Source organism: Mytilus edulis, chromosome 8, assembly GCF_963676685.1.
Source record: "Mytilus edulis chromosome 8, xbMytEdul2.2, whole genome shotgun sequence".
Classification (NCBI taxonomy): Eukaryota; Metazoa; Mollusca; class Bivalvia; order Mytilida; family Mytilidae; genus Mytilus; species Mytilus edulis.
Window position 1 is genome coordinate 66,851,962 of NC_092351.1, and position 26,423 is coordinate 66,878,384.

Genomic DNA, 26,423 nt, shown 5'->3' on the forward strand with positions numbered 1-26,423 from the left:
ATGTGAATATTAAACAATGGACACAGATGGATTCATGACAAAATTGTGTTTTGGTGATGGTGATGTGTTTGTAGATCTTACTTTACTAAACATTCTTGCTGCTTAATACAATTATCTCTATCTATAACAGTACTTTCTGTGGAAAATGTTATTGAAAATCTTCAAATTTTAAGAAAATTGTTAAAAAATGACTATGAAGGGCAATAACTCCTTAGGGGGTCAATTGACTATTTTGGTCATACTGACTTATTTTTAGTTCTTACTTTGCTGTACATTATTGCTGTTTACAGTTTATCTCCATCTATAATAATATTCAAGATAATAACAAAAAAACAGCAAAATTTCCTCAAAATTACCAATTCAGGGGCAGCAACCTAACAACCGATTATCTGATTCATCTGAAAATTCCAGGGCAGATAGATTGTGACCTGATCAACAATTTTACTTCCTGTCAGATTTGCTCTTAATGCTTTGGTTTTTGAGTTATAAGCCAAAAACTGCATTTTACCCCCATGTTCTATTTTTAGCCATGGCGGCCATCTTGGTTTGTTGGCCGAGTTACCGGACAAATTTTTTTAACTAGATACCCCAATGATGATTATGGCTAAGTTTGGTTAAATTTGGCCAAAAAGTTTCAGGGGAGAAGATTTTCTAAAAGATTACTAAGATTTACGAAAAATGGTTAAAAATTGACTATAAAGGGCAATAAGGGACGACATCAAAAGATCGATGTAGGATAAAAAAAACTTAAATCAAATAGTTTGGGGGGGGGGGGGGGGGGGGGGGTTAAAATTCTGCAAGTTTTGTATATCTAAAATCGATTTTTACATATATCCCTATTGGTAAATCAATTTTTCCCAAATTAAGTTAAGAGGGGGGTGGGGGTCAGTGAAAAAACTATGTGAATTAAGTTTTTTATCCTACATTGAACTTTTGATGTCGTCCCTAACTCCTAAAGTGGTCAACTGACCATTTTGGTTATGTTGACTTATTTGTAGATCTTACTTTGCTGAACATAATTGCTGTTCACAGTTTATCTCTATCTATAATAATATTCAAGCTAATAACCAAAAACAGCAAAATTTCCTTAAAATTACCATTTCAGGGGCAGCAACCCAACAACGAAATGTCCGATTTATCTGAAAATTTCGGGGCAGATAGATCTTGACCTGATGAACAATAATACTTAGTCAGATTTGCTCTAAATGCTTTGGTTTTTGAGTTATAAGCCAAAAACTGCATTTTACCCCTATGTTCTATTTTTAGCTATGTCGGCCATCTTGGTTGGTTGGGCGGGTCACCGGACACATTTTTTAAACTAGATACTCCAATGATGATTATGGCCAAGTTTGGTTAAATTTGGCCCAGTAGTTTCAGAAGAGAAGATTTTTCTAAAAGATTACTAAGATTTACGAAAAATGGTTAAAAATTGACTATAAAGGGCAATAACTCCTAAAGTAGTCAACTGACCATTTTGGTCATGTTGACTTATTTGTAGATCTTACTTTGCTGAACATTATTGCTGTTTACAGTTTATCTCTATCTATAATAATATTCAAGATAATAACCAAAAACAGCAAAATTTCCTTAAAATTACCATTTCAGGGGCAGCAACCCAACAACGAAATGTCCGATTCATCCGAAAATTTTAGGGCAGATAGATCTTGACCTGCTGAACAATAATACTTAGTCAGATTTGCTCTAAATGCTTTGGTTTTTGAGTTATAAGCCAAAAACTGCATTTTACCCCTATGTTCTATTTTTAGCCATGGCGGCCATTTTGGTTGGTTGGCCGGGTCACCGGACACATTTTTTAAACTAGATACTCCAATGATGATTGTGGCCAAGATTGGTTAAATAGTTTCAGAGGAGAAGATTTTTGTAAAAGTTAACGCAGGACGACGACGGACGACGACGGATGCCGGACGCCAAGTGATGAGAAAAGATCACTTGGCCTTTCGGCCAGGTGAGCTAAAAAAGTAGATACTCTTAATTTCATTGACAAAAGTCCACCTGATAAAGTACTAAATAAATTTAATAAGTTAACTTTAGGAGTAAAAAAATGCGCTTGTAATATAGCTGCTTGATCTGAATTAGGCAGCTACCCTATTGATTGCTTTATAAAAACACAAACTCTTCTTTTTCATGATAGACTATTAAGGGAAGAAACTAGTCCCTTACTAAAAGAGACACTAAATTTGGCAAAAACTTTACATAATGCAGGTATTTATTCTTAATACTCCTATATAAATCATGTCAGAAGTCAAAATGATTTAGAAATTGTTAAACAAAATAAGGATAAGAATAATAGGCTAATATACAAACAAAATTTAGAAAACTCCTATGAAAATTTATATAATGATAAAATATTAAATTTACAAGAGAATAGCAAACTCCAACTTTTTCAAAAAATAAAGAAAAGCTTTAACTTTGAACCATACTTACTTTATCAAAACTTTGAATATAGACAACTAATTTCTAAGTTTCGAATAACTTTTTTTTTATAAGTGACCTGCTTATTAATAGAAACTGGTAGATACAGGAAAATTCCAAGAGAATTAAGACTATGTACACTTTGTGATGTACTAGATGATGAGTTTCATTTCTTTTTTAAATGTAAAATAAATGAAGAATTAAGAAAAGAATTTTTAAATGTAAATAAATATAATAACTTAAATACCTATAGATAAATTAAAACATATCCTCAATCCTGAAACAAAACAGGACACTTGCAAATTAGGCTCCTTTAAAAAAAAAAGTCACTAAGACTAAGGGCAGGGAGTCCTTGATATAATTTGAATCTTTTATATATATATTGATTTAAAGAAAGACAAGGATAATAGTTCAAAGTGTTTGCATTGTTTATTTTCATTGTTTTATATATGTAAACTGTATATTATGTATAATGTTTTAAGCCATTGGCCCATATGGGCGTAAAGTGCTTTTCAATAAAAAGTATTAAATATGAAACTTGGGAGATTAAAGGCCCTGCGGTTATCTTTAATTTTAGAAGCGAATTTAGGGGTAGGAGACCCGGGTCACAGTCACCCCCTATAAAGGCTACAATTCTGGTTAAAGCGGAATTTTTTTGGTGCCCCCAGTTACCCCCTTTTTAAAATGTATCCTAGATCCGCACATGAATATCACGGTTCACTTTTATGTTCTTTGTTCTATGAATGTGTCATATTGACAATGAAACCACATCTTTTAAAATTGTATATGATGGTCCTACAAAACTGTCGAAAATGCGTAAATTTCATTTTTTTCTAGCTTCTCTAGCTAGCTCTTGCGATAGCGGTACCTTTTTGGTAACTATTTATGTGTTGCGTTTAAATATGAATTGTAACACTTTATAGTGACTGAACAGGTAAAACAAATACTTCTCAAGAAACAAAAAGAAAACTACTTGGAACAGCACCAGGCTATGTATGTATGAATAAAAACTCAGCATGGACGATATGTTAGTTGTACTTCATATAACGCATTTTTTTAAAAGTCTATCGGGTTTTTCATGCATTTTCTGTTCACATTTTCACAACAATCGTTCAAAAAGGCTAAACTGACTTTGTGAAAGTTTCAAACAATGTCAAGTGTTTCATTCGCCAAAAATCTTGTGCGTTTCTGCATAAAAAAATCACACGCAATTTTTGAATGAAAGGACAAAATAGATCCTTACGCGTTGCATTCGCACATGTCATTTGCGTACTAACCCAATAATTTTTATATCACGACCAGTCCACTGATACTGACATTATCAGCGAGTACACATCCAAGGAAAAATGTACAAATTACCGATAACTTCCCAGGTATGTTTTCTGTTAAGATCCCTTTGTGTATATCATGTGTTCCTCCCTTTCCATCTAGGGCGCGTCGCTGATTGGACTTCCCAGGTATGTTTTCTGTTAAGATCCCTTTGTATATCATGTGTTCCTCCCTTTCCATCTATGGCGTGTCGCTGATTGGACTTCCTAGGTATGTTTTCTGTTAAGATCCCTTTGTGTATATCATGTGTTCCTCCCTTTCCATCTAGGGTGTGTCGCTGATTGGACTTCCCAGGTATGTTTTCCGTTAAGATCCCTTTGTATTAAATGTGTTCCTCCCTTTCCATCTAGGGCGTGTCGCTGATTGGACTTCCCAGGTATGTTTTCCGTTAAGATCCTTTTGTGTATATCATGTGTTCCTCCCTTTCCATCTAGGGCGCGTCTCTCATTGGACTTCCCAGGTATGTTTTCTGTTAAGATCCCTTTGTATTAAATGTGTTCCTTCCTTTCCATCTAGGGCGCGTCTCTCATTGGACTTCCCAGGTATGTTTTCTGTTAAGATCCCTTTGTATTAAATGTGTTCCTTCCTTTCCATCTAGGGCGCGTTGCTGATTGGACTTCCCAGGTATGTTTTCCGTTAAGATCCCTTTGTGTATATCATGTGTTCCTCCCTTTCCATCTAGGGCGCGTCGCTGATTGGACTTCCCAGGTATGTTTTCCATTAAGATCCCTTTGTGTATATCATGTGTTCCTCCCTTTCCATATAGGGCCCGTCGCTGATTGGACTTCCCAGGTATGTTTTCCATTAAGATCCCTTTGTGTATATCATGTGTTCCTACCTTTCCATCTAGGGCGCATCGCTGATTGGACTTCCAAGGTATGTTTTCCGTTAAGATCCCTTTGTATTAAATTTGTTCCTCCCTTTCCATCTAGGGCGCGTCACTGATTGGACTTCCCAGGTATGTTTTCCGTTAAGATCCCTTTGTGTATATCATGTACATGTGTTCCTCCCTTTCCATCAAGGGCGCGTCGCTGATTGGACTTCCCAGGTATGTTTTCCATTAAGATCCCTTTGTATTAAATGTGTTCCTCCCTTTCCATCTAGGGTTAGTCGCTGATTGGACTTCCCAGGTATGTTTTCCATTAAGATCCCTTTGTATGAAATGTGTTCCTCCCTTTCCATCTAGGGCGCATAGCTGATTGGACTTCCCAGGTATGTTTTCTGTTAAGATCCCTTTGTGTATATCATGTGTTCCTCCCTTTCCATCTAGGGCACGTCGCTAATTGGACTTCCCAGGTATGTTTTCCGTTAAGATCCCTTTGTATGAAATGTGTTCCTCCCTTTCCATCTAGGGCGCATAGCTGATTGGACTTCCCAGGTATGTTTTCCGTTAAGATCCCTTTGTATGAAATGTGTTCCTCCCTTTCCATCTAGGGCGCATAGCTGATTGGACTTCCCAGGTATGTTTTCCGTTAAGATCCCTTTGTATTAAATGTGTTCCTCCCTTTCCATCTAGGGCGTGTCGCTGATTGGACTTCCCAGGTATGTTTTCCGTTAAGATCCTTTTGTGTATATCATGTGTTCCTCCCTTTCCATCTAGGGCGCGTCTCTCATTGGACTTCCCAGGTATGTTTTCTGTTAAGATCCCTTTGTATTAAATGTGTTCCTTCCTTTCCATCTAGGGCGCGTTGCTGATTGGACTTCCCAGGTATGTTTTCCGTTAAGATCCCTTTGTGTATATCATGTGTTCCTCCCTTTCCATCTAGGGCGCGTCGCTGATTGGACTTCCCAGGTATGTTTTCCATTAAGATCCCTTTGTGTATATCATGTGTTCCTCCCTTTCCATATAGGGCCCGTCGCTGATTGGACTTCCCAGGTATGTTTTCCATTAAGATCCCTTTGTGTATATCATGTGTTCCTACCTTTCCATCTAGGGCGCATCGCTGATTGGACTTCCAAGGTATGTTTTCCGTTAAGATCCCTTTGTATTAAATTTGTTCCTCCCTTTCCATCTAGGGCGCGTCACTGATTGGACTTCCCAGGTATGTTTTCCGTTAAGATCCCTTTGTGTATATCATGTACATGTGTTCCTCCCTTTCCATCAAGGGCGCGTCGCTGATTGGACTTCCCAGGTATGTTTTCCGTTAAGATCCCTTTGTATTAAATGTGTTCCTCCCTTTCCATCTAGGGTTAGTCGCTGATTGGACTTCCCAGGTATGTTTTCCATTAAGATCCCTTTGTATGAAATGTGTTCCTCCCTTTCCATCTAGGGCGCATAGCTGATTGGACTTCCCAGGTATGTTTTCTGTTAAGATCCCTTTGTGTATATCATGTGTTCCTCCCTTTCCATATAGGGCCCGTCGCTGATTGGACTTCCCAGGTATGTTTTCCATTAAGATCCCTTTGTGTATATCATGTGTTCCAATCAGCGTTGCGCCCTAGATGGTAAGGGAGGAACACATGATATACACAAAGGGATCTTAACGGAAAACATACCTGGCAAATCCAATCAGCGACGCGCCCTAGATGGAAAGGGAGGAACACATGATATACACAAAGGGATCTTAACGGAAAACATACCTGGGAAATCCAATCAGCTTCGCGCCCTAGATGGAAAGGGTGGAACACATGATATACACAAAGGGATCTTAACGGAAAACATACCTAGGAAGTCCAATCAGCGACGCGCCCTAGATGGAAAGGGAAAAACACATGATATACACAAAGGGATCTTAACGGAAAACATACCTGGGAAATCCAATCAGCGACGCGCCCTAGATGGAAAGGGAGGAACACATGATATACACAAAGGGATCTTAACGGAAAACATACCTGGGAAATCCAATCAGCGACGCACCCTAGATGGAAAGGGAGGAACACATGATATACACAAAGGGATCTTAACGGGAAACATACCTGGGAAATCCAATCAGTGACGCGCCCTAGATGGAAAGGGAGGAACACATGATATACACAAAGGGATCTTAACGGAAAACATACCTGGAATTTCCAATCAGCTTCATGCCATAGATGGAAAGGGAAAAACACATGATATGCACAAAGGGATCTTAACGGAAAACATACCTGGAATTTCCAATCAGCTTCGCGCCCTAGATGGAAAGGGAAAAACACATGATATGCACAAAGGGATCTTAACGGAAAACATACCTGGGAAATCCAATCAGCTTCGCGCCCTAGATGGAAAGGGAGGAACACATGATATTCACAAAGGGATCTTAACGGAAAACATACCTGGGAAATCCAATCAGCTTCGCGCCCTAGATGGAAAGGGAGGAACACATGATATACACAAAGGGATCTTAACGGAAAACATACCTGGGAAATCCAATCAGCTTCGCGCCCTAGATGGAAAGGGAGGAACACATGATATACACAAGGGGATCTTAACGGAAAACATACCTGGCAAATCCAATCAGCTTCGCGCCCTAGATGGAAAGGGAGGAACACATGATATACACAAAGGGATCTTAACAGAAAACATACCTGGAATTTCCAATCAGCTTCGCGCCCTAGATGGAAAGGAAAAACACATGATATACACAAAGGGATCTTAACGGAAAACATACCTGGGAAATCCAATCAGCTTCGCGCCCTAGATGGAAAGGGAGGAACACATGATATACACAAAGGGATCTTAACGGAAAACATACCTGGCAAATCCAATCACCGACGCGCCCTAGATGGAAAGGGAGGAACACATGATATACACAAAGGGATCTTAACGGAAAACATACCTGGAATTTCAAATCAGCTACGCGCCCTAGATGGAAAGGGAGGAACACATGATATACACAAAGGGATCTTAACGGAAAACATACCTGGAATTTCCAATCAGCTTCGCGCCCTAGATGGAAAGGGAAAAACACATGATATACACAAAGGGATCTTAACGGAAAACATACCTGGGAAATCCAATCAGCTTCGCGCCCTAGATGGAAAGGGAGGAACACATGATATACACAAAGGGATCTTAACGGAAAACATACCTGGGAAATCCAATCAGCGACGCGCCCTAGATGGAAAGGGAAAAACACATGATATACACAAAGGGATCTTAACGGAAAACATACCTGGGAAATCCAATCAGCGACGCGCCCTAGATGGAAAGGGAAAAACACATGATATACACAAAGGGATCTTAACGGAAAACATACCTGGGAAATCCAATCAGCTTCGCGCCCTAGATGGAAAGGGAGGAACACATGATATACACAAAGGGATCTTAACGGAAAACATACCTGGGAAATCCAATCAGCTTCGCGCCCTAGATGGAAAGGGAGGAACACATGATATACACAAGGGGATCTTAACGGAAAACATACCTGGCAAATCCAATCAGCTTCGCGCCCTAGATGGAAAGGGAAAAACAAATGATATGCACAAAGGGATCTTAACGGAAAACATACCTGGGAAATCCAATCAGCTTCGCGCCCTAGATGGAAAGGGAGGAACACATGATATTCACAAAGGGATCTTAACGGAAAACATACCTGGAATTTCCAATCAGCTTCGCGCCCTAGATGGAAAGGGAAAAACACATGATATGCACAAAGGGATCTTAACGGAAAACATACCTGGAATTTCCAATCAGCTTCGCGCCCTAGATGGAAAGGGAAAAACACATGATATGCACAAAGGGATCTTAACGGAAAACATACCTGGGAAATCCAATCAGCTTCGCGCCCTAGATGTAAAGGGAGGAACACATGATATTCACAAAGGGATCTTAACGGAAAACATACCTGGGAAATCCAATCAGCTTCGCGCCCTAGATGGAAAGGGAGGAACACATGATATACACAAAGGGATCTTAACGGAAAACATACCTGGCAAATCCAATCAGCGACGCGCCCTAGATGGAAAGGGAGGAACACATGATATACACAAAGGGATCTTAACGGAAAACATACCTGGAATTTCCAATCAGCTTCACGCCCTAGATGGAAAGGGAGGAACACATGATATACACAAAGGGATCTTAACGGAAAACATACCTGGAATTTCCAATCAGCTTCACGCCCTAGATGGAAAGGGAGGAACACATGATATACAAAAGGGAATCTTAACGGAAAACATACCTGGCAAATCCAATCAGCTTTGCGCCCTAGATGGAAAGGGAGGAACACATAATATACACAAAGGGATCTTAATGGAAAACATACCTGGGAAATCCAATCAGCTTCGCGCCCTAGATGGAAAGGTAGGAACACATGATATACACAAGTGGATCTTAACGGAAAACATACCTGGGAAATCCAATCAGCTTCGCACCCTAGATGGAAAGGGAGGAACACATGATATACACAAAGGGATCTTAACGGAAAACATACCTGGGAAATCCAATCAGCTTCGCGCCATAGATGGAAAGGGAGGAACACATGATATACACAAAGGGATCTTAACGGAAAACATACCTGGGATATCCAATCAGCTTCGCGCCCTAGATGGAAAGGGAGGAACACATGATTTACACAAAGGGATCTTAACGGAAAACATACCTGGCAAATCCAATCAGCTTCGCGCCCTAGATGGAAAGGGAAAAACACATGATATACACAAAGGGATCTTAACGGAAAACATACCTGGGAAATCCAATCAGCGACACGCCCTAGATGGAAAGGGAGGAACACATGATATACACAAGGGAATCTTAACGGAAAACATACCTGGCAAATCCAATCAGCTTTGCGCCCTAGATGGAAAGGGAAAAACACATGATATACACAAAGGGATCTTAACGGAAAACATACCTGGGAAATCCAATCAGCGACACGCCCTAGATGGAAAGGGAGGAACACATGATATACACAAGGGAATCTTAACGGAAAACATACCTGGCAAATCCAATCAGCTTTGCGCCCTAGATGGAAAGGGAGGAACACATGATATGCACAAAGGGATCTTAACGGAAAACATACCTGGCAAATCCAATCAGCTTTGCGCCCTAGATGGAAAGGGAGGAACACATGATATGCACAAAGGGATCTTAACGGAAAACATACCTGGGAAATCCAATCAGCGACGCGCCCTAGATGGAAAGGGAAAAACACATGATATACACAAAGGGATCTTAACGGAAAACATACCTGGGAAATCCAATCAGCGACACACCCTAGATGGAAAGGGAGGAACACATGATATACACAAGGGAATCTTAACGGAAAACATACCTGGCAAATCCAATCAGCTTTGCGCCCTAGATGGAAAGGGAGGAACACATGATATACACAAAGGCATCTTAACGAAAAACATAACTGGCAAATCCAATCAGCTTCGCGCCCTAGATGGAAAGGGAGGAACACATGATATACACAAAGGGATCTTAATGGAAAACATACCTGGGAAATCCAATCAGCTTCGCGCCCTAGATGGAAAGGGAGGAACACATGATATACACAAGTGGATCTTAACGGAAAACATACCTGGGAAATCCAATCAGCTTCGCGCCCTAGATGGAAAGGGAGGAACACATGATATACACAAAGGGATCTTAACGGAAAACATACCTGGCAAATCCAATCAGCGACGCGCCCTAGATGGAAAGGGAGGAACACATGATATACACAAAGGGATCTTAACGGAAAACATACCTGGAATTTCCAATCAGCTACACGCCCTAGATGGAAAGGGAGGAACACATGATATACACAAAGGGATCTTAACGGAAAACATACCTGGAGTTTCCAATCAGCTTCGCGCCCTAGATGGAAAGGAAGGAACACATGATATACACAAAGGGATCTTAACAGAAAACATACCTGGAATTTCCAATCAGCTTCGCGCCCTAGATGGAAAGGGAAAAACACATGATATACACAAAGGGATCTTAACGAAAACATACCTGGGAAATCCAATCAGCGACACGCCCTAGATGGAAAGGGAGGAACACATGATATACAAAAGGGAATCTTAACGGAAAACATACCTGGCAAATCCAATCAGCTTTGCGCCCTAGATGGAAAGGGAGGAACACATGATATACACAAAGGGATCTTAATGGAAAACATACCTGGGAAATCCAATCAGCTTGGCGCCCTAGATGGAAAGGGAGGAACACATGATATACACAAAGGGATCTTAACGGAAAACATACCTGGGAAATCCAATCAGCTTCGCGCCCTAGATGGAAAGGGAGGAACACATGATATACACAAAGGGATCTTAACGGAAAACATACCTGGGAAATCCAATCAGCTTCGCGCCCTAGATGGAAAGGGAGGAACACATGATATACACAAAGGGATCTTAACGGAAAGCATACCTGGCAAATCCAATCAGCTTCGCGCCCTAGATGGAAAGGGAGGAACACATGATATACACAAAGGGATCTTAACAGAAAACATACCTGGCAAATCCAATCAGCTTCGCGCCCTAGATGGAAAGGGAGGAACACATGATATACACAAAGGGATCTTAACAGAAAACATACCTGGCAAATCCAATCAGCTTCGCGCCCTAGATGGAAAGGGAGGAACACATGATATACACAAAGGGATCTTAACAGAAAACATACCTTGAATTTCCAATCAGCTTCGCGCCCTAGATGGAAAGGGAAAAACACATGATATGCAAAAAGGGATTCTTAACGGAAAACATACCTGGAATTTCCAATCAGCTTCGCGCCCTAGATGGAAAGGGAAAAACACATATGCACAAAGGGATCTTAACAGAAAACATACCTGGAATTTCCAATCAGCTTCGCGCCTTAGATGGAAAGGGAGGAACACATGATATACACAAAGGGATCTTAACGGAAAACATACCTGGCAAATCCAATCAGCTTCGCGCCCTAGATGGAAAGGGAGGAACACATGTTATACACAAAGGGATCTTAACGGAAAACATACCTGGCAAATCCAATCAGCTTCGCGCCCTAGATGGAAAGGGAGGAACACATGATATACACAAAGGGATCTTAACGGAAAACATACCTGGCAAATCCAATCAGCTTCGCGCCCTAGATGGAAAGGGAGGAACACATGATATACACAAAGGGATCTTAACGGAAAACATACCTGGCAAATCCAATCAGCTTCGCGCCCTAGATGGAAAGGGAGGAACACATGATATACACAAAGGGATCTTAACAGAAAACATACCTGGAATTTCCAATCAGCTTCGCGCCCTAGATGGAAAGGGAAAAACACATGATATGCACAAAGGGATCTCAATGGAAAACATACCTGGAATTTCCAATAAGCTTCGCGCCCTAGATGGAAAGGGAAAAACACATGATATGCACAAAGGGATCTTAACAGAAAACATACCTGGAATTTCCAATCAGCTTCGCGCCCTAGATGGAAAGGGAAAAACACATGATATGCACAAAGGGATCTTAACGGAAAACATACCTGGGAAATCCAATCAGCTTCGCGCCCTAGATGGAAAGGGAAAAACACATGATATACACAAAGGGATCTTAACGGAAAACATACCTGGGAAATCCAATCAGCAACCTGCCCTAGATGGAAAGGGAGGAACACATGATATACACAAGGGAATCTTAACGGAAAACATACCTGGCAAATCCAATCAGCTTTGCGCCCTAGATGGAAAGGGAGGAACACATGATATACACAAAGGGATCTTAACGGAAAACATACCTGGGAAATCCAATCAGCTTCGCGCCCTAGATGGAAAGGGAGGAACACATGATATACACAAAGGGATCTTAACGGAAAACATACCTGGCAAATCCAATCAACTTCGCGCCCTAGATGGAAAGGGAGGAACACATGATATACACAAAGGGATCTTAACGGAAAACATACCTGGGATGTCCAATCAGCTTCGCGCCCTAGATGGAAAGGGAGGAACACATGATATACACAAAGGGATCTTAACAGAAAACATACCTGGAATTTCCAATCAGCATCATTTTAACTGCCTAAACAATTCGTTAATAGTGTGTATTTGTATAAAAGAGGCCACTGTGCAGAAACGTCAAAAATGGCGCCCTTGGACATAATGGCTAGACATAGGGAATGCTTTCCGAAAAAAATTGAAAGGTCATCATGTTTGTGAAAACACCCGAATCATTTAGCCATTTGTATGAACTTGTAGTTTGTATCTTATAAATATGTTAGTTTTGTATTGTAAATGCACATTTAGTATTTATACAACATGTTTCACCTAAGGAATGGACAAAAATTACGTTTGGACATAGTGGCTAGACATTCGATTTTTTAAAATTCTGCTTCAAGAAAAAGTTTTTTTTTACATTTCTATTGGGTATACTTTTAGTATGATTTTATTACTTTATAGGGATAATAATAAAACTGAAATGTTGATAAACTTTCCTCATATTACAATAAGACATGTTCCTCAGCTAAATATTTCGTTGAAGGCTTGCTTCAAATTTCAGCCAATACCAAAAAACGGGTATGATGTTATAATAGAAATCTAATAGGAAGCTGATATACTTAATTTCGCAGATTTTATGTGCAAAATTACAACGGAACATAGAAAAATGCATTTTATTTAATTTGAAATGTTACGCCGGACATGAATTTTTAACGTAAAAGTAAGATTTGTGTGTTCAATAAAATAAATGTATGGTGCAAAAATTTATAGAATTAACTTAAAATAAGTCCGGGCATTTCTGTAGATATATAGATGTTGGGTGATTTTATTTTGTATAGGCAAATGGTTGCTGTTCTTAAATCATATAATAACGTAATATTAATCCGAACGCATTACTGTGCATTACGTCTAAGCGTCAAACTATTAAAATTTAAATCCCAGATTTCAGGTCACAGCCTCCGCCGATTTTCTTTTCTCTTAGTAAAGTGACTAATATGACCCGTTTCCTTCGATTTCCTTACTTTAAGAAACATCAGTATTGCTTGAACCTGGAAGCAATTTTTATGCAAAAACAAGCTGAGATTGCTGTTCGGTGAGCCAAGGCTCAATATTGAAGGCCGTAAACAAATCTTACAAGACCAATTTGTACAAAAATGGCACAGTATGGCTGAAAGTGCCTCAAGAGGGGAACTTTATTTATCATGTAAAGGGATTTCTGTCTTGAAGGCTACTTGATGAAACTAAATAAACAACGCAGAGTACAACTGAGTAAACTGTGATGTTCACAGTGGCGGATCTAGAAATTTTCATAAGTGGGGGCCCACTGACTGACCTAAGAGGGGGGCCGCTCCAGTCACGCTTCAGTGATTCCCTATATAAGCAACCAAATTTTTTCCCAAAAAGGGGGGCCTGGGCCCCCCCCCCCCCCCCCCCCCCTAAATCCGCCTCTGGTTCAAATTTTAAATTTCCTATAGAAGCCGGTAGATGGTTAAATCATATCTGCCAACTTTTCAAAATGCCCATGGGGGTTTTGCGTGCAAGATGGCTGTCATAGTCCTAAAAAACCTTTAAGGAGGCCTTCAATTACATTTTAATGTTGTTTGATGGCTTCTTCATACTTTTATAAACCTAAAGTCATTATAAAAATGAATTTCATTATCTGCTAGTATGTTGTAACCCTAATATTGAAAGAATTAGAAAAATACATATACCAAGATATTATTGTTTAACCCAACAGAGCTATTTGGTTTGCTATACTATTGTACTTAAATATAAAAGTGTTCAATAATGTCGCATTATTTTTGCAAAAATCATGAAGTATTTTTGATAAAAGAAACTGTTTAGTACTTACCTTATTAAAGTTGTGTGTTATAATCCATGCAATTAATCATAAGATATCTATATGTATGCCATGATATGTGTATTTGTTTGGATCGTTTAAATCACGTGTCAAACAACCCGTATGCTACGGTGTGTTTGATGACATATTAAATTGACCTGTATACGATATGTTTATTTTAATTTTGTTCTGTTATTATACAACTTCTGTCAAGCTGTATATTATGTATATTATCTGCCTCTTGTAACAGTGTAAACTGTCAGAGTGTACAATAAAATCTTGAAATCTTTGACCTATAATTCTTAACATTAAATACATCGAGACCGCGGATTTTTTTCTCAATAAAATCAGTGGCTAAAAATGACCCGTTTTCCTTCGATTTCCTTACTTTAAGAAACATGAGTGTTGCTGGATCCTGGAAGCAATTTTTATGCAAACAATTATTATCTGTATTTAAAGATATTTTTGTTAGAAATCAAACTGGTAAGTTAAAAAAAAACATATAAAGCCAGATCATAGAACGGAAGATATTATTTTTATCGGGGACCTTGGATTTCAATACTGTTGAAAGCTGAACAGACATGTATATTACTACAACCAGGGACTTTCTAAACCAGTATATACTCAAGAGTTCGCGAAAAGTGACAGTCCTCAGGATTTTACCACTAAAATTTGGCATAGGACTGACACAATTTTAGTATTTTTCAATATGATAGTGAGGACCAGCAGATTTTTTTCAAGGACCACCAAGGAAAAAAAGATTTCGCGAACTCTGATATACTTAGTATATAAAGTCCCTGCTACAGCGAATGGGAGTGTTTAACTACTAAGGCATTGACCATAATGTTCTCGTACGATCGGGAGATTTTACAAAAATTATCCCAACAGCTTATTCAGCCGGTAACGAATCATCCGATATCATAAAAGATTCACAATTACTAGGGAACTTCCTCTGCTTAATTGAGCCACTAAATAAATGTGAATAAGTACGTTTTATTCGAAAGCAAAGTTTCATATATGTCATATATATGTGTTCTCGTACGAATACTGAATAACAGACGGACGCCACGGAAAAAAACAACCCAAATACTGACTGTAAATTTACCTGACGCCTGACGCGTCCGGACGCGTTCAAAATTTGTACACCGAATGTTCAATATTTTAACGTCATATGTTCATGCTTAGAGACGTGTTCAAAGTTTTAACGTTTGTGTTAAAAATATTAACATGTGTGTTCAGACACAGTGAACACCGGTGTTCAAATTCTGATCTAAACCTCATAGTTGTTTGTCCGATTTTCTATTCTTCTAATTATTGGCAAATTTACAAAGAAGTTAATTTAAAAATATGATGATCTTGTGAATTTTTTACTAATATTTTAGTAAATGTGAAATATTAAACTTCCAAGCTGGCATATATGTATAGCTTATGAACTTATTTTATTATTATTACTAGTTTTACTTATAAGTGACATAATTACGCATATCAATGAGGCCTGTTATGATAATATCGTAATAAAAATATGTCGATGTTTATCTTATTTCATGATCCGTTCAGTTTATTAACATTACATGTTCAATCAGTGTTCAAATCGCTCGAAATTTTAAACACCTCGCGTTAAAAAAATATACCAGGGTACCAAATACCGGAAACAGATATCGGCTGGTGATTTAGGCGGTTAAACGAAGAATGGATACACACAAGGAAGAGAACTGGAGAAGGGACTTCTATTCCACATGAACACGAAAGAAGTGAGTAACAAGTTAGGATAGGTAGTTAGATGGCTTCCTTGGTATTTGCTCATGTCAGATATATATTTGTCAAATATTCATAACTGTTATATCCAAATTTTCAATATTCAACATAAAAGACTTAAAGAACAGGATTAAGATTAAACGTAAATAACTGTCAGCGTTGTTCTGATGATTTCCTAAACTGATGAATAACCAATCTGTGATCGTGTGTCTGTTATACAGAATAAATGATGATTGTTGACATCCACGTATATTAGCTGAACACTAAGTGTTAAGAACTCTAACATCAAGTGTTCAAAAATGAAACACAAAGGCACCAAAAACGGAACACCACACATTCAATTGATGAACACGAAGTGTTAAGAACTCTAACATCAAGTGTTCAAAAGTGAAACACATAGCCATTTAAAACTGAACACCACGCATTCAATTATTGAACACTAATGTAAACATTTAGAACACCATTTTTTACTTAGAAAATGCATTCTTTTTTCATTATTTGCAGAATCGTTAGATTGAAATGTTTGAACTAGGAACCGGTATCCAATAATCACACAAAGGTCATTTCTGCATGCTATAGTGTTGGAAAAAAGAAAGATGTAAAAAAAGGTATTACAATATATGCATATTAATAGCTTATGTGGGTGTATCATTTCTATATCTGTATACCTTAGGTCAAGAAATCGTCTTTTGTAATTTATAATGTCAAAACTTGCATTTCACTGCCATAGAATATCAATTTGTACTCTAGTATATATTGAAATTAAAGCATAACAACCATTGCATTTTTTTTTATGCTTTATGAAAAATTCTCTTCTATTAATTTTTAATTTTATTTTGCAGGATATATAGGCTCATAGACATTACTTGTTGTGGAGGATTTGACATTAGAAGTTGATAACAACACATAAAATACCACCCAGTTGATAGCTTCAAGTGAAGATGCACTGAAAAGTGGAGCGTGCATATGTGATCGTATAAGAACTGTTGGAATTTGTAAACTTTTAAACTTTCCTTGTGACAAATATCTATCTCATAAACTATCTACTCATCACATTGACATGCTTTTTTGGTTGGATACACTTGATGTAGCAACTATCTAGTCATGTAGGGGTAAATCATTATTTGTGATATATTTAAGTCAGTTTAAAAACATTATGTATGTGATTTCACTGAATGTTACTTGTGATATCATAAGGTATTCTTGTGTACTTTTCTTACATATATGCTCATTCGATTATATAAAGAATTACTTGTTAAAATATGTTTTATTGTTATATTTTGCCTGATTCAATATAGTTTTTATAACAGTTTAATGACTTATGAAAAATTATGTACTCTTGAAAATAGAACATGTTCCACATTTGAACACCATCATTTTGAACACTTATCTCAACTGTTCTGAATGTTAACGTCTGGTGTTCTGAATCTTAACATTTTGGTTTTTGAACATGTTCTGTGTGTTCAAAAAGTGTTACATGGCCGTTGAACGCGTCGACGTAGTAAGATTTTGAACATTCGGACACGTTAAATCGTTGAACACTAATGTTAAGGTCTCTAACATCAAGTGTTCAAAAATGAAACACAAAGGTATTAAAAACTGAACACCACACATTCAATTGATGAACACTAGTGTAAACATTTGGAACACCATTACACGTTCAAAAAGTGTTACAAAAAAGCGTTCAAGCAGTGTTCTATTTATTAACACTTAGATTTACAGTGATATATGGTAACGGTTCACTAGCTATCTATCAAAAATCCGGAAAATGGTCCGGATATATATCACGTATTATGATAACCCCCACCCCCACCCCTTTTCGTGGTAAAAATTTGGTTGATTATATAGGGAATCACTGAAGCATGACTGGAGCGGGCCCCCTTTAGGTCAGTCAGCGGGCCCCCCTTATGAAAAGTTCTGGATCCGCCACTGACACCGTTAAAATTGTAAACTTGTGTTTTTGTTATAAAATAAATTCAAGTTCTTCGTGTACATATTGTCACTCAATATTTCATTTTATTACTTCAAAAAAAAAATTGGTGTAGAAACTGCCTCATAGGTAGTTACGGCGAGGACAGACGTTATAAAATTTACAATTTTCTACTGCACAATGTGTAGACAAATACCATGAGTCATAAGTCCATAACTAGTCGAGTTACAATACCTTTTCTACTATCCACACGAACCCCAAGTGAAAAAAGAAGCTTCGAGTGAAACGTGTTAGAATAAATTCCCTCACAAGAAGTCAAAAATAAGAACAATTATTGAAATCATATAGGAACCAATTAAAAAAGAGAATTGAAAGTGTTGTGCTCTGTCTATTGAACCGTGAAGTTCAAATACAGTAAAAACAAATCTATCCAAAACACAAAGTTTAATCTTCCTATATATAAGATATGAATTTACGCCAGCTTTTTACTTGTCTGTTGTTTTAAAGTGAACAGATATTGAGCTAGATTAAACTGGGTGTTTTTCCAAGTACAGCTATTTGTAAGATCCAGGCAGAGGGTGATTCATGTATGTCTCAGAACTGCTTTATTCTTTTATAAAATAGGCAGCTAAGATTGAAATACAGTTTGCAAGCTTTTTTTTAAATTTTGTTGAACGGTTGCTATGGAAACATGCAGCTTTTTTTTTTAGGAATTTATGATGAAATCTGACATGAAAATTGGGAAATATCTACTTTTTGGTTGCAGCAATTTTATGATAGACAATTTCAAGAAAAAAAATAATTTCAACATATAATTAAGCATTATCTGAATTTTATATTTTGATGTTGAGGTTGTGAAATTTTTTTTTTTAAAAAGGCTAAATCGGTATTTAAAAAGGTGCAAAAATCTGTATTTTGACATTTGCTGAAAATAGCTTAAATATCATATTTTAAATCAAAGAAAAAATGACATTGGGCAGATAAGTTCATTATAAACTATGATTGCATCTTAAAGTTCATATATTGAATTATTTAAAACAGGAAAAAACATCTGTTTTTTTTTGTAATTTTGTGTTACCATAGCAACAAAAATTGATAAAATTCATAAAAATGACAAAACACAATACTTGTTCATTATCAAAATGTTTGCTATTTTTTTTTATTAATGTAATTTAACTGACAATAAAAACTTATAATTTGTTTGAATATGATAAAAAATATATTAGCTTTAATTTAAGTGGCTGAAAGACCATAACAACATAAAAAAAAGCCCTAGCAATGGGTCTGAAATTGCTGAATTAATTCAGAATCAGCATCAAATACATGGTTTTCTAGGTATTGGATACATATAAATGATGGAGTTTGAATTATATACTCAACAGTTAGATAGTTAACACTAGATCTGCTTTTGGTAACTATGGGAACAAAAAAGTTCAGATTTGATACAAATCATTATGTACCTTATAATATCTGTTTTGCGGCACTGGAAATTAACTTCTTTCAGCCATAATCAGCGAGCAACTATATTTCTCTATATTTACAACTCATATGTCTTGATTTCATGAAAGGGTCATTTGGTTATTGTAATAACAATGTATGGCATAGAAATTTTAGATGGAGTTATAAATGTGGATTTATAGGACTGCTGAATTCAGTGGTTCCTCAAAAATTTGTATTCTGGATTTTTCTCAATATCTCAAAATTCAATTTGCATTTTGGTCTAGAATCGTAAAAGTAAATGCATGTGGTACTTATACATCTTCGGATTTCAAATGTTTGGCTTTGAGCGTTCCTGATGAAGGTAAATCCAGAAAAGCGAATATCAGATGTACCATCTCAAATGACAAATGAACAATAATTTATAACTATAAATGTGCCAGAAGCAATATTTCATTTGCAGCAGGTCAAGTTTACGAGCTTATTTCATCTACGCCAGTGACTTGCAACCTTACGACTTTTCGTGGTGCCCAAGAGGTTTGCATCCTGTTCTGCTAATTTTTTTTTTGTATCTATATAATTATTGATTATCGTTGTTAATCTCAACGAAATTGGTTTTCTTGCTTGAGCCTGTACTGCGAAAGCGAGAAAAGCAATTGAGTTGAGATGACCAATGATAATCTGTTTATCACTATTTTATATATGTCAATTTCATAAGCAACGCCCACGTGCCTCCTTAGTTATTAGTGATAATTTTCCATCTCAAGCGAGTAGCATGATATGAAAAATTATCATAAAAAAAAGATCAAAGGAAAAATGCACAACATAGCGATAAATTGGCATACCAAATAACATTGACTTAACATAAGCAGTTCATCTAAACTGATCTAATCACAAACTAATATGTGTAAACTAAGATAAGTTTCAAAGTCATTAGACTGTGACTAAGGGGCGAGGCCAAATATTCTCCATGGAAATGAGATGGGCCAATGCTTATACAACTGAATACCAATTAACATTGGCCTACCACTAATGGTTCCCCTTGAACTAACCTAATCACAAAATAATACATGATAACTTAGAAAAATTTTCAAAGTCAATAGACCATGACTGAGGGGGCAGGGTCAAATATCTCCATGGAAATGAGATGTGCCAATACTTATGCAACTGCATACCAAATATGATTGACCTACCACTTGTGGTTCATCATAAACTAGACATAATAACAAACTAATACATTGTTGACGCCGTCACCGCCTTCGCCGGAAACAGCATACCTATGTCTCGCTTTTTGACTCTTTCAAGGCAAGACAAAAAACCCGCAGTGGAAGAAAGACGGACACCTCAGTAGCCAAACAATGACAATAAATAGCTGTCCCCAACAGACTACATAACTTAAGTTTGAGTAACACAAATCAAACCAGAAATTGTGCTCATGATAAGCAAACATCGCACATACAAGTAATAGGAGCCTGTAATTCAGTGGTTGTCATTTATAGCTCTGTATCATAAATATTTTTTCCCTTAATGTTCTGTATTTTAATCATGCCGTTTGTTTTCTTGTTTCAATTGTCTTACATTTGTCAAAACAAGGCCTTTTTAAATAGCTTGCTTTTTGGTATGGGTTGCTTATTGTTAAAAGATATATGGTGACCTGTAGTAAATTTCTATGTCCTTTGATCTCTGGTGAAGATTTGTCTCATAGGCAATCATGCCACATCTTATTTTCATTTCAGTGATGTTGTAAAAAGGAATATGAAAGGGATGACAGAATTGTACTTTAGGCTATTCAAGAACATACAAGATAATTTCTATTAAAATTAAAGACATAAAATTTATTCAACCTTTTTTTTTAATTTATTCAAATGTTTTTTTAATTGTATTACAATGAAATGTCATGTTGGTCCACTGGATGGTGATTCACTGGATTGTGGCATTAGAATCATGTTGGTCTACTAGATTGTGGTTCACTGGATTGTGGCATTAAAGTGGGTGCCATTGATGATTTCATGGCCTCCTCTAAATCCTTGTTCTTCTTATTCTGATTTTCTACAAATGTCATCATTAACTTCTGATTGAATGACACATATCTGTCTGTGCACAGGTTAGCACAATCATTCTGCAATAAAAACATTACACCTGAAAATTTATCATATGATGATGATTGTTTTTATGACCTTGACTACCCATTAGTAGGGTCATACACAGTCAGCCCTTGATTTTTAAATTAAAAGTAAAATGAACAATAAGTAGCTTACCATGGTTTTGTACTAAATGTAAAGAAACATCAATCTGTATTTCCATGTAAATATGTTACAGTTATATAACTTATTTAGACAAGCGAGGGTTTATAGCTTCAGATGTTATATAGATACCTATAAATGTACTAGTTACCAAATGGAAAAAATTTGGTAACGTAAAAATGCAAAATAGCAGGTACTAAAATATAATGAGAAAGTTTACCCAACTAGTTTGTTCCTTAAAATCAAAGAGCTATTTATATACATAGGATGAATAAAAATGCTACACAATTATCATTTATACTTTGTATAAGGAAAATTATACAAAATATACACATATTTGACAAACAGAAAGCAAAACAGAAATGAAACTATTAGGTATAGCTTACCCTTTTATCAAATATAGTAAGAACACTATTTTATCTTAATTATAGTTACCTCTCCTCTGGATAAGTTTTTACTGTGAAAACGTTTGACACAACTGTTAAAACACTGTTCTGTTAACACATTGTACAGCAACAAAAAATCTCTCAACTGAAAAACAATAAAAATATCATTTAGTTTATCAAATCAGTCTACAAACATATGTTTGGATAACCTATGTAAAAATTAAAGATATTTCTGACTCAAATAAGTTTTTCTGTGGCACTGTATTTCCTATGGTTTTGTGATAAAATTAATTTATTTAGATACTGGTATGTGAATGAATATATATTACATTGTAACATAATACTGAATTTTCCTTCGAAGTTTTTACGTGATAATCTGCTCAATAGTTTGTTTTTTGAAAAACCATGGCTTAATATAAAGATTGATATATTATCCCATTAAAACGAATCATGATACTTTGTTCTTGCAACTTCATGTAGATAGGCGGAGCTTTGACTATCTGGTTTAATCTGATATTTTTTATGTTAAACCATGATTTAAACTCCGCCTTTTTGTTACGCCTGATGACAGTTTAGTGAATTCATGTGGACAAGGATTTCGTTTGTTTTACAAATAGGATTTCTATACCTGAGTCGGATTATTTTTTCCAATGCATATAACAAATTCGATACAATTTTGTTGGGGAACATATTTAAAAAAAAATGTGTATGACAAATCAGAGCTGGAATATTTCGTTCTAAAAATTCCCAGGACAAAAAAAAAAATGAATGTATGTATGGTATTTAGAGGAGCCCGAGTCGCTCATTTCAGAAAAATAACTTTTTGTCATGTCAGATTCCTACTGGATTGATTTTCCCGTGCACGCGCTCAACAGTGGGTTTGAACAACACTCCCACTGGATTTTTATTGGATAAAAAATCACCAGGACACTTTTGAATGATGCTACAAAACACATACACCACGCCTTACTCATAAACATATTTAAACGAACTCATCCTCCAGATTCGTTGTTTAAATATGTTAACTCGTAAAAAGTGTGGTATATATAATACATGTATGTATAGGAGGCATAGATTATATGCTATCTCACAAAAATTGCATTTCATATGAAATGTGAAATATCTATTACCACACAAAACAACAAACTTATAAATGGACATGAACAAGGCTTACAACTTCATCTTATTACACACAATTTTTTTTAACATGTAAATTTTGTACATGTACATGAAATATATATGCGATGTTAATTTCACTGAAAAGCTTCCTACATACATGTAGTAGCAAATAAGTAATCTTGTATTTGAGACATTTTCTTCTGGATACTATCTTATGATCATAAACAACTGTCTGTCAATGTTTGGTAGAATTCCATGATAGTTTAAGAAAGTTATTAAAATTTCAAAAACTTTAACCACAGAGTGAATATTTGTGGACACCACCAACAACGACGACTACGGAATGTAAGATCGCTACGTCTAGCATTTTCGACAAAAGTCAAAACAAATAGGCTGCAGAAATTATTTTTGCCAGTAGAAATGAAGTTGTTACCTTTGATATTTTTAAAACAACTTTGATACAAAATTCATGAATTAGTGCATAGCTGATTTTTTCAACAGAAAAAAATCGGTCAATATGCTCATTTTAAGGCTAGAAATAGAAACCTAGTTTTTTTAATGATAGAGATCAAATTTCCTTTCTTTGGGGGCGCTATTTTGATGATATATCAAACAATTATAAGAATTACTGTCTACTACAAATATATAATAGGCACTGGCTACGGTTACATGGAAATGTAACAATAATAAGAAAATTATTATTACATTGGAGACTATTAATTGCCAGAATGTATGATTGGGTAAGGAACTGATTAATTAAGAATGTAACAATAATACTTGTGTCTGAAGTTACATTGCTACATTAACCCTTTCTTCCATAATGATGCCTTTTGACGTTTTGAATCAAGTATGCACACAAGAATTTTCTATTGAGGAAAGGGTTAATGCACTGCATTGTAGCATGGGACTAGAAATATGTTAAAATAAAACTGGAAATTTTTTATTTGATATTTAACAATATTGCATATGATACAATTTTTTTATTTTTTTCATTTACAATGACAGTTTGTACAAATCGAGTATATTATTTTTGAAGCATGTTTTAGTCCGACACAGTTTTGGTGAAACAACTCCAAGCAGCCATCACAAACCAGTGATGCTGCATTGTGCACATCTGTATTGCATAATGTACAATTCCATTCTGCACCATCCCTTTTTTTAAAGTTAAAGATTTTGAAACAAAATTATGTCCTGCAGGATACATGTATTCAGAAGTTCACAGTATTAATTTTAGTTCACTGTTAGCAAGCAGTTTGCATTTGATATATTAATTTTTTTAGTTTGCATAACTGTATAAAATTTGGTTATAAGAATCACTTCATCCATAATAGTTCAAAGTATAATGACCGTGTGCATTTAATTAAATATGATTATTCAGTGAACACCTTTCTCAGCCCAAGTTCTTAACAACGAACTATTAAGCTATATATTTGCCTTTGGCACCGCTGAACTGTAGGAGTATGCTTCAGAACACCTAAATTGTAGGAGTATGCTTCAGAACACCTAAATTGTAGGAGTATGCTTCAGAACACCTAAATTGTAGGAGTATGCTTCAGAACACCTAAACAATACATAAAACTATTCAAACACTTAACTTCTATTTGTTGAATATTATTTCCATGTAACCAGAGCCAGTGCCTATATAATATTGTTATTGATGATAAAAGTAAATCATGAGTGACAGAGCTGTGAACTCTAAACAGGCAATTGATAGTTATAATAGTACACCAATGTTGTTTCTTGTAAATGTATATTTGTGCAAGTCTAATAATGGCAAGGATTTGTATTACACAGAAAAACTATTAAAATAATTGAAGTTAAAAGAAAACAAGAATGTGTCCCAAGTAAACAGATGCTCCACCTGCACTATCATTTTCTATGTTCAGTGGACAGTGAAATTGGGGTAAACTAAAAACTCTAATTTGGCATTAAAATTAGAAAGATCATATCATAGGGAACATGTGTACCAAGTTTCAAGTTGATTAGACTTCAACTTCATCAAAAACTACCTTAACCAAAAACTTTCAACCTGAAGCGGGATGAACGAACGGACGGACGAACGGACGGACCCACAGACCAGAAAACATAATGCCCCTCTACTATCATAGGTGGGGCATAAAAATGAATTTTTGGAATAACAATGAAAAGAAAAAGAAAAGTCCTGTCCCTAAGTTTCTGTGTGGCATACCAGATTAATATGATGGATTGTTGGTTTCTTAAATAATGTATAATGGCATATTTCTTGCTCAGATTTCGTGCATGTTCAGGAGAATCCCACAAGCACCAAGAGACAAGTCTTTTCAAGTTTGACGTATTGACACAGGCACTTTTTTCTATCCATATAAATATTTATTTTGATAGTCGACCTTCCCATGTATAGAGACAAGTGCCCGTGCATGTTATTAATCAAAACACGTTTGATTTCTTGTTTTGAAATGATTTCTAATTGCTTTAGGTTGAAATTATGAAAAAGATTAAATTATAAATATAATTAGTACATTTCTACTGTGTGTAGGGTCTTCTAAATTTACTGCCATGGTCAATTATATTTTGGAGTCGTTTTCACATGCCGTTCGCTTCAGTTGCAGGGAAAGAAACGAATGGACCGATTGTAACCATTTTATACGTTTTGTTTCAAAGGCCTCCTTTTGGGAGCACCGTTCGGAGCTTATGGTATGGACGGTGAGTTAAAATGTTCGATAGCTCAACCAAGGACGTATAACTAATATACGTCCTTGGCTCAACCTATTAATTAATAAATGACAAAATAATCTAAGTACGATCTTTTAATTATTTAATTTCTAATATATTTTCATTTATTATTTGTAATGGTCACTTTTAAAAATAGGAAGACATGATTTTTACAACTGAAGAATTTTATTTAGCCCCGGCTGAGTGATTTTAATTTTAGAATAGAATCTGGAATCTAGAAATAAAATCTTTACCTGGTGCCTAGAAAATATAGGGTCTGAGTGTCAACACTGTTCTGATAACGTAGTAGAAAATGGACTTGGTCAGTTTGTTTTAAAGTGCTCTCCTTCTATAAATTTATAATTCATAGAAAATGTATTTCAAAAGTTTCCTACCTGAGAAAGATTATAATGCTTCTAATCAATCTTTTTATCTGA

General features: G+C 36.2%; 1 protein-coding gene and 2 long non-coding RNA genes across 3 annotated transcripts in view; 1 reads left to right on the forward strand and 2 right to left on the reverse strand.

Annotated features, from left to right (window-relative positions):
- Nucleotides 1–14,525, reverse strand: part of LOC139486113 (uncharacterized) — a 63,998-nt gene extending 49,473 nt beyond the window's left edge. The window contains exon 1 of the long non-coding RNA XR_011655479.1: nucleotides 14,438–14,525. This is a non-coding gene — a long non-coding RNA (uncharacterized lncRNA). The remainder of the gene's footprint in view (nucleotides 1–14,437) is intronic.
- Nucleotides 14,526–15,847: 1,322 nt separating this feature from the next.
- LOC139487088 (uncharacterized) lies at nucleotides 15,848–17,404 on the forward strand. The gene is made up of 3 exons (XR_011655741.1): nucleotides 15,848–16,176; nucleotides 16,685–16,788; nucleotides 17,023–17,404. It is a non-coding gene; the product is annotated as an uncharacterized lncRNA (long non-coding RNA).
- A 3,977-nt stretch (nucleotides 17,405–21,381) lies between these two features.
- On the reverse strand, nucleotides 21,382–25,935 carry LOC139487089 (mitochondrial import inner membrane translocase subunit Tim9-like). The gene is made up of 3 exons (XM_071272094.1): nucleotides 25,794–25,935; nucleotides 22,226–22,321; nucleotides 21,382–21,666 (listed from the first exon to the last, which is right to left on the reverse strand). The coding sequence occupies exons 1-3, from the start codon at nucleotides 25,830–25,832 to the stop codon at nucleotides 21,490–21,492; spliced, it is 312 nt and encodes a 103-aa protein (XP_071128195.1). The 5' UTR covers nucleotides 25,833–25,935; the 3' UTR covers nucleotides 21,382–21,489.
- Nucleotides 25,936–26,423: the final 488 nt, after the last annotated feature.

What these genes read in the sequence shown, in the direction of transcription:
- LOC139487089 (XM_071272094.1), bottom strand. Translation starts at nt 25,832, where the DNA reads ATGGCAGTAAATTTAGAAGACCCTACACACAGTAGAAAT. An exon ending in ACCCTACACACAGTAGAAAT is followed by an intron (nt 22,322 to 25,793) that starts GTACTAATTATA and finishes ATTGTTTTTCAG; the next exon opens with TTGAGAGATTTTTTGTTGCT. An exon ending in AAAACTTATCCAGAGGAGAG is followed by an intron (nt 21,667 to 22,225) that starts GTAACTATAATT and finishes TTTTTATTGCAG; the next exon opens with AATGATTGTGCTAACCTGTG.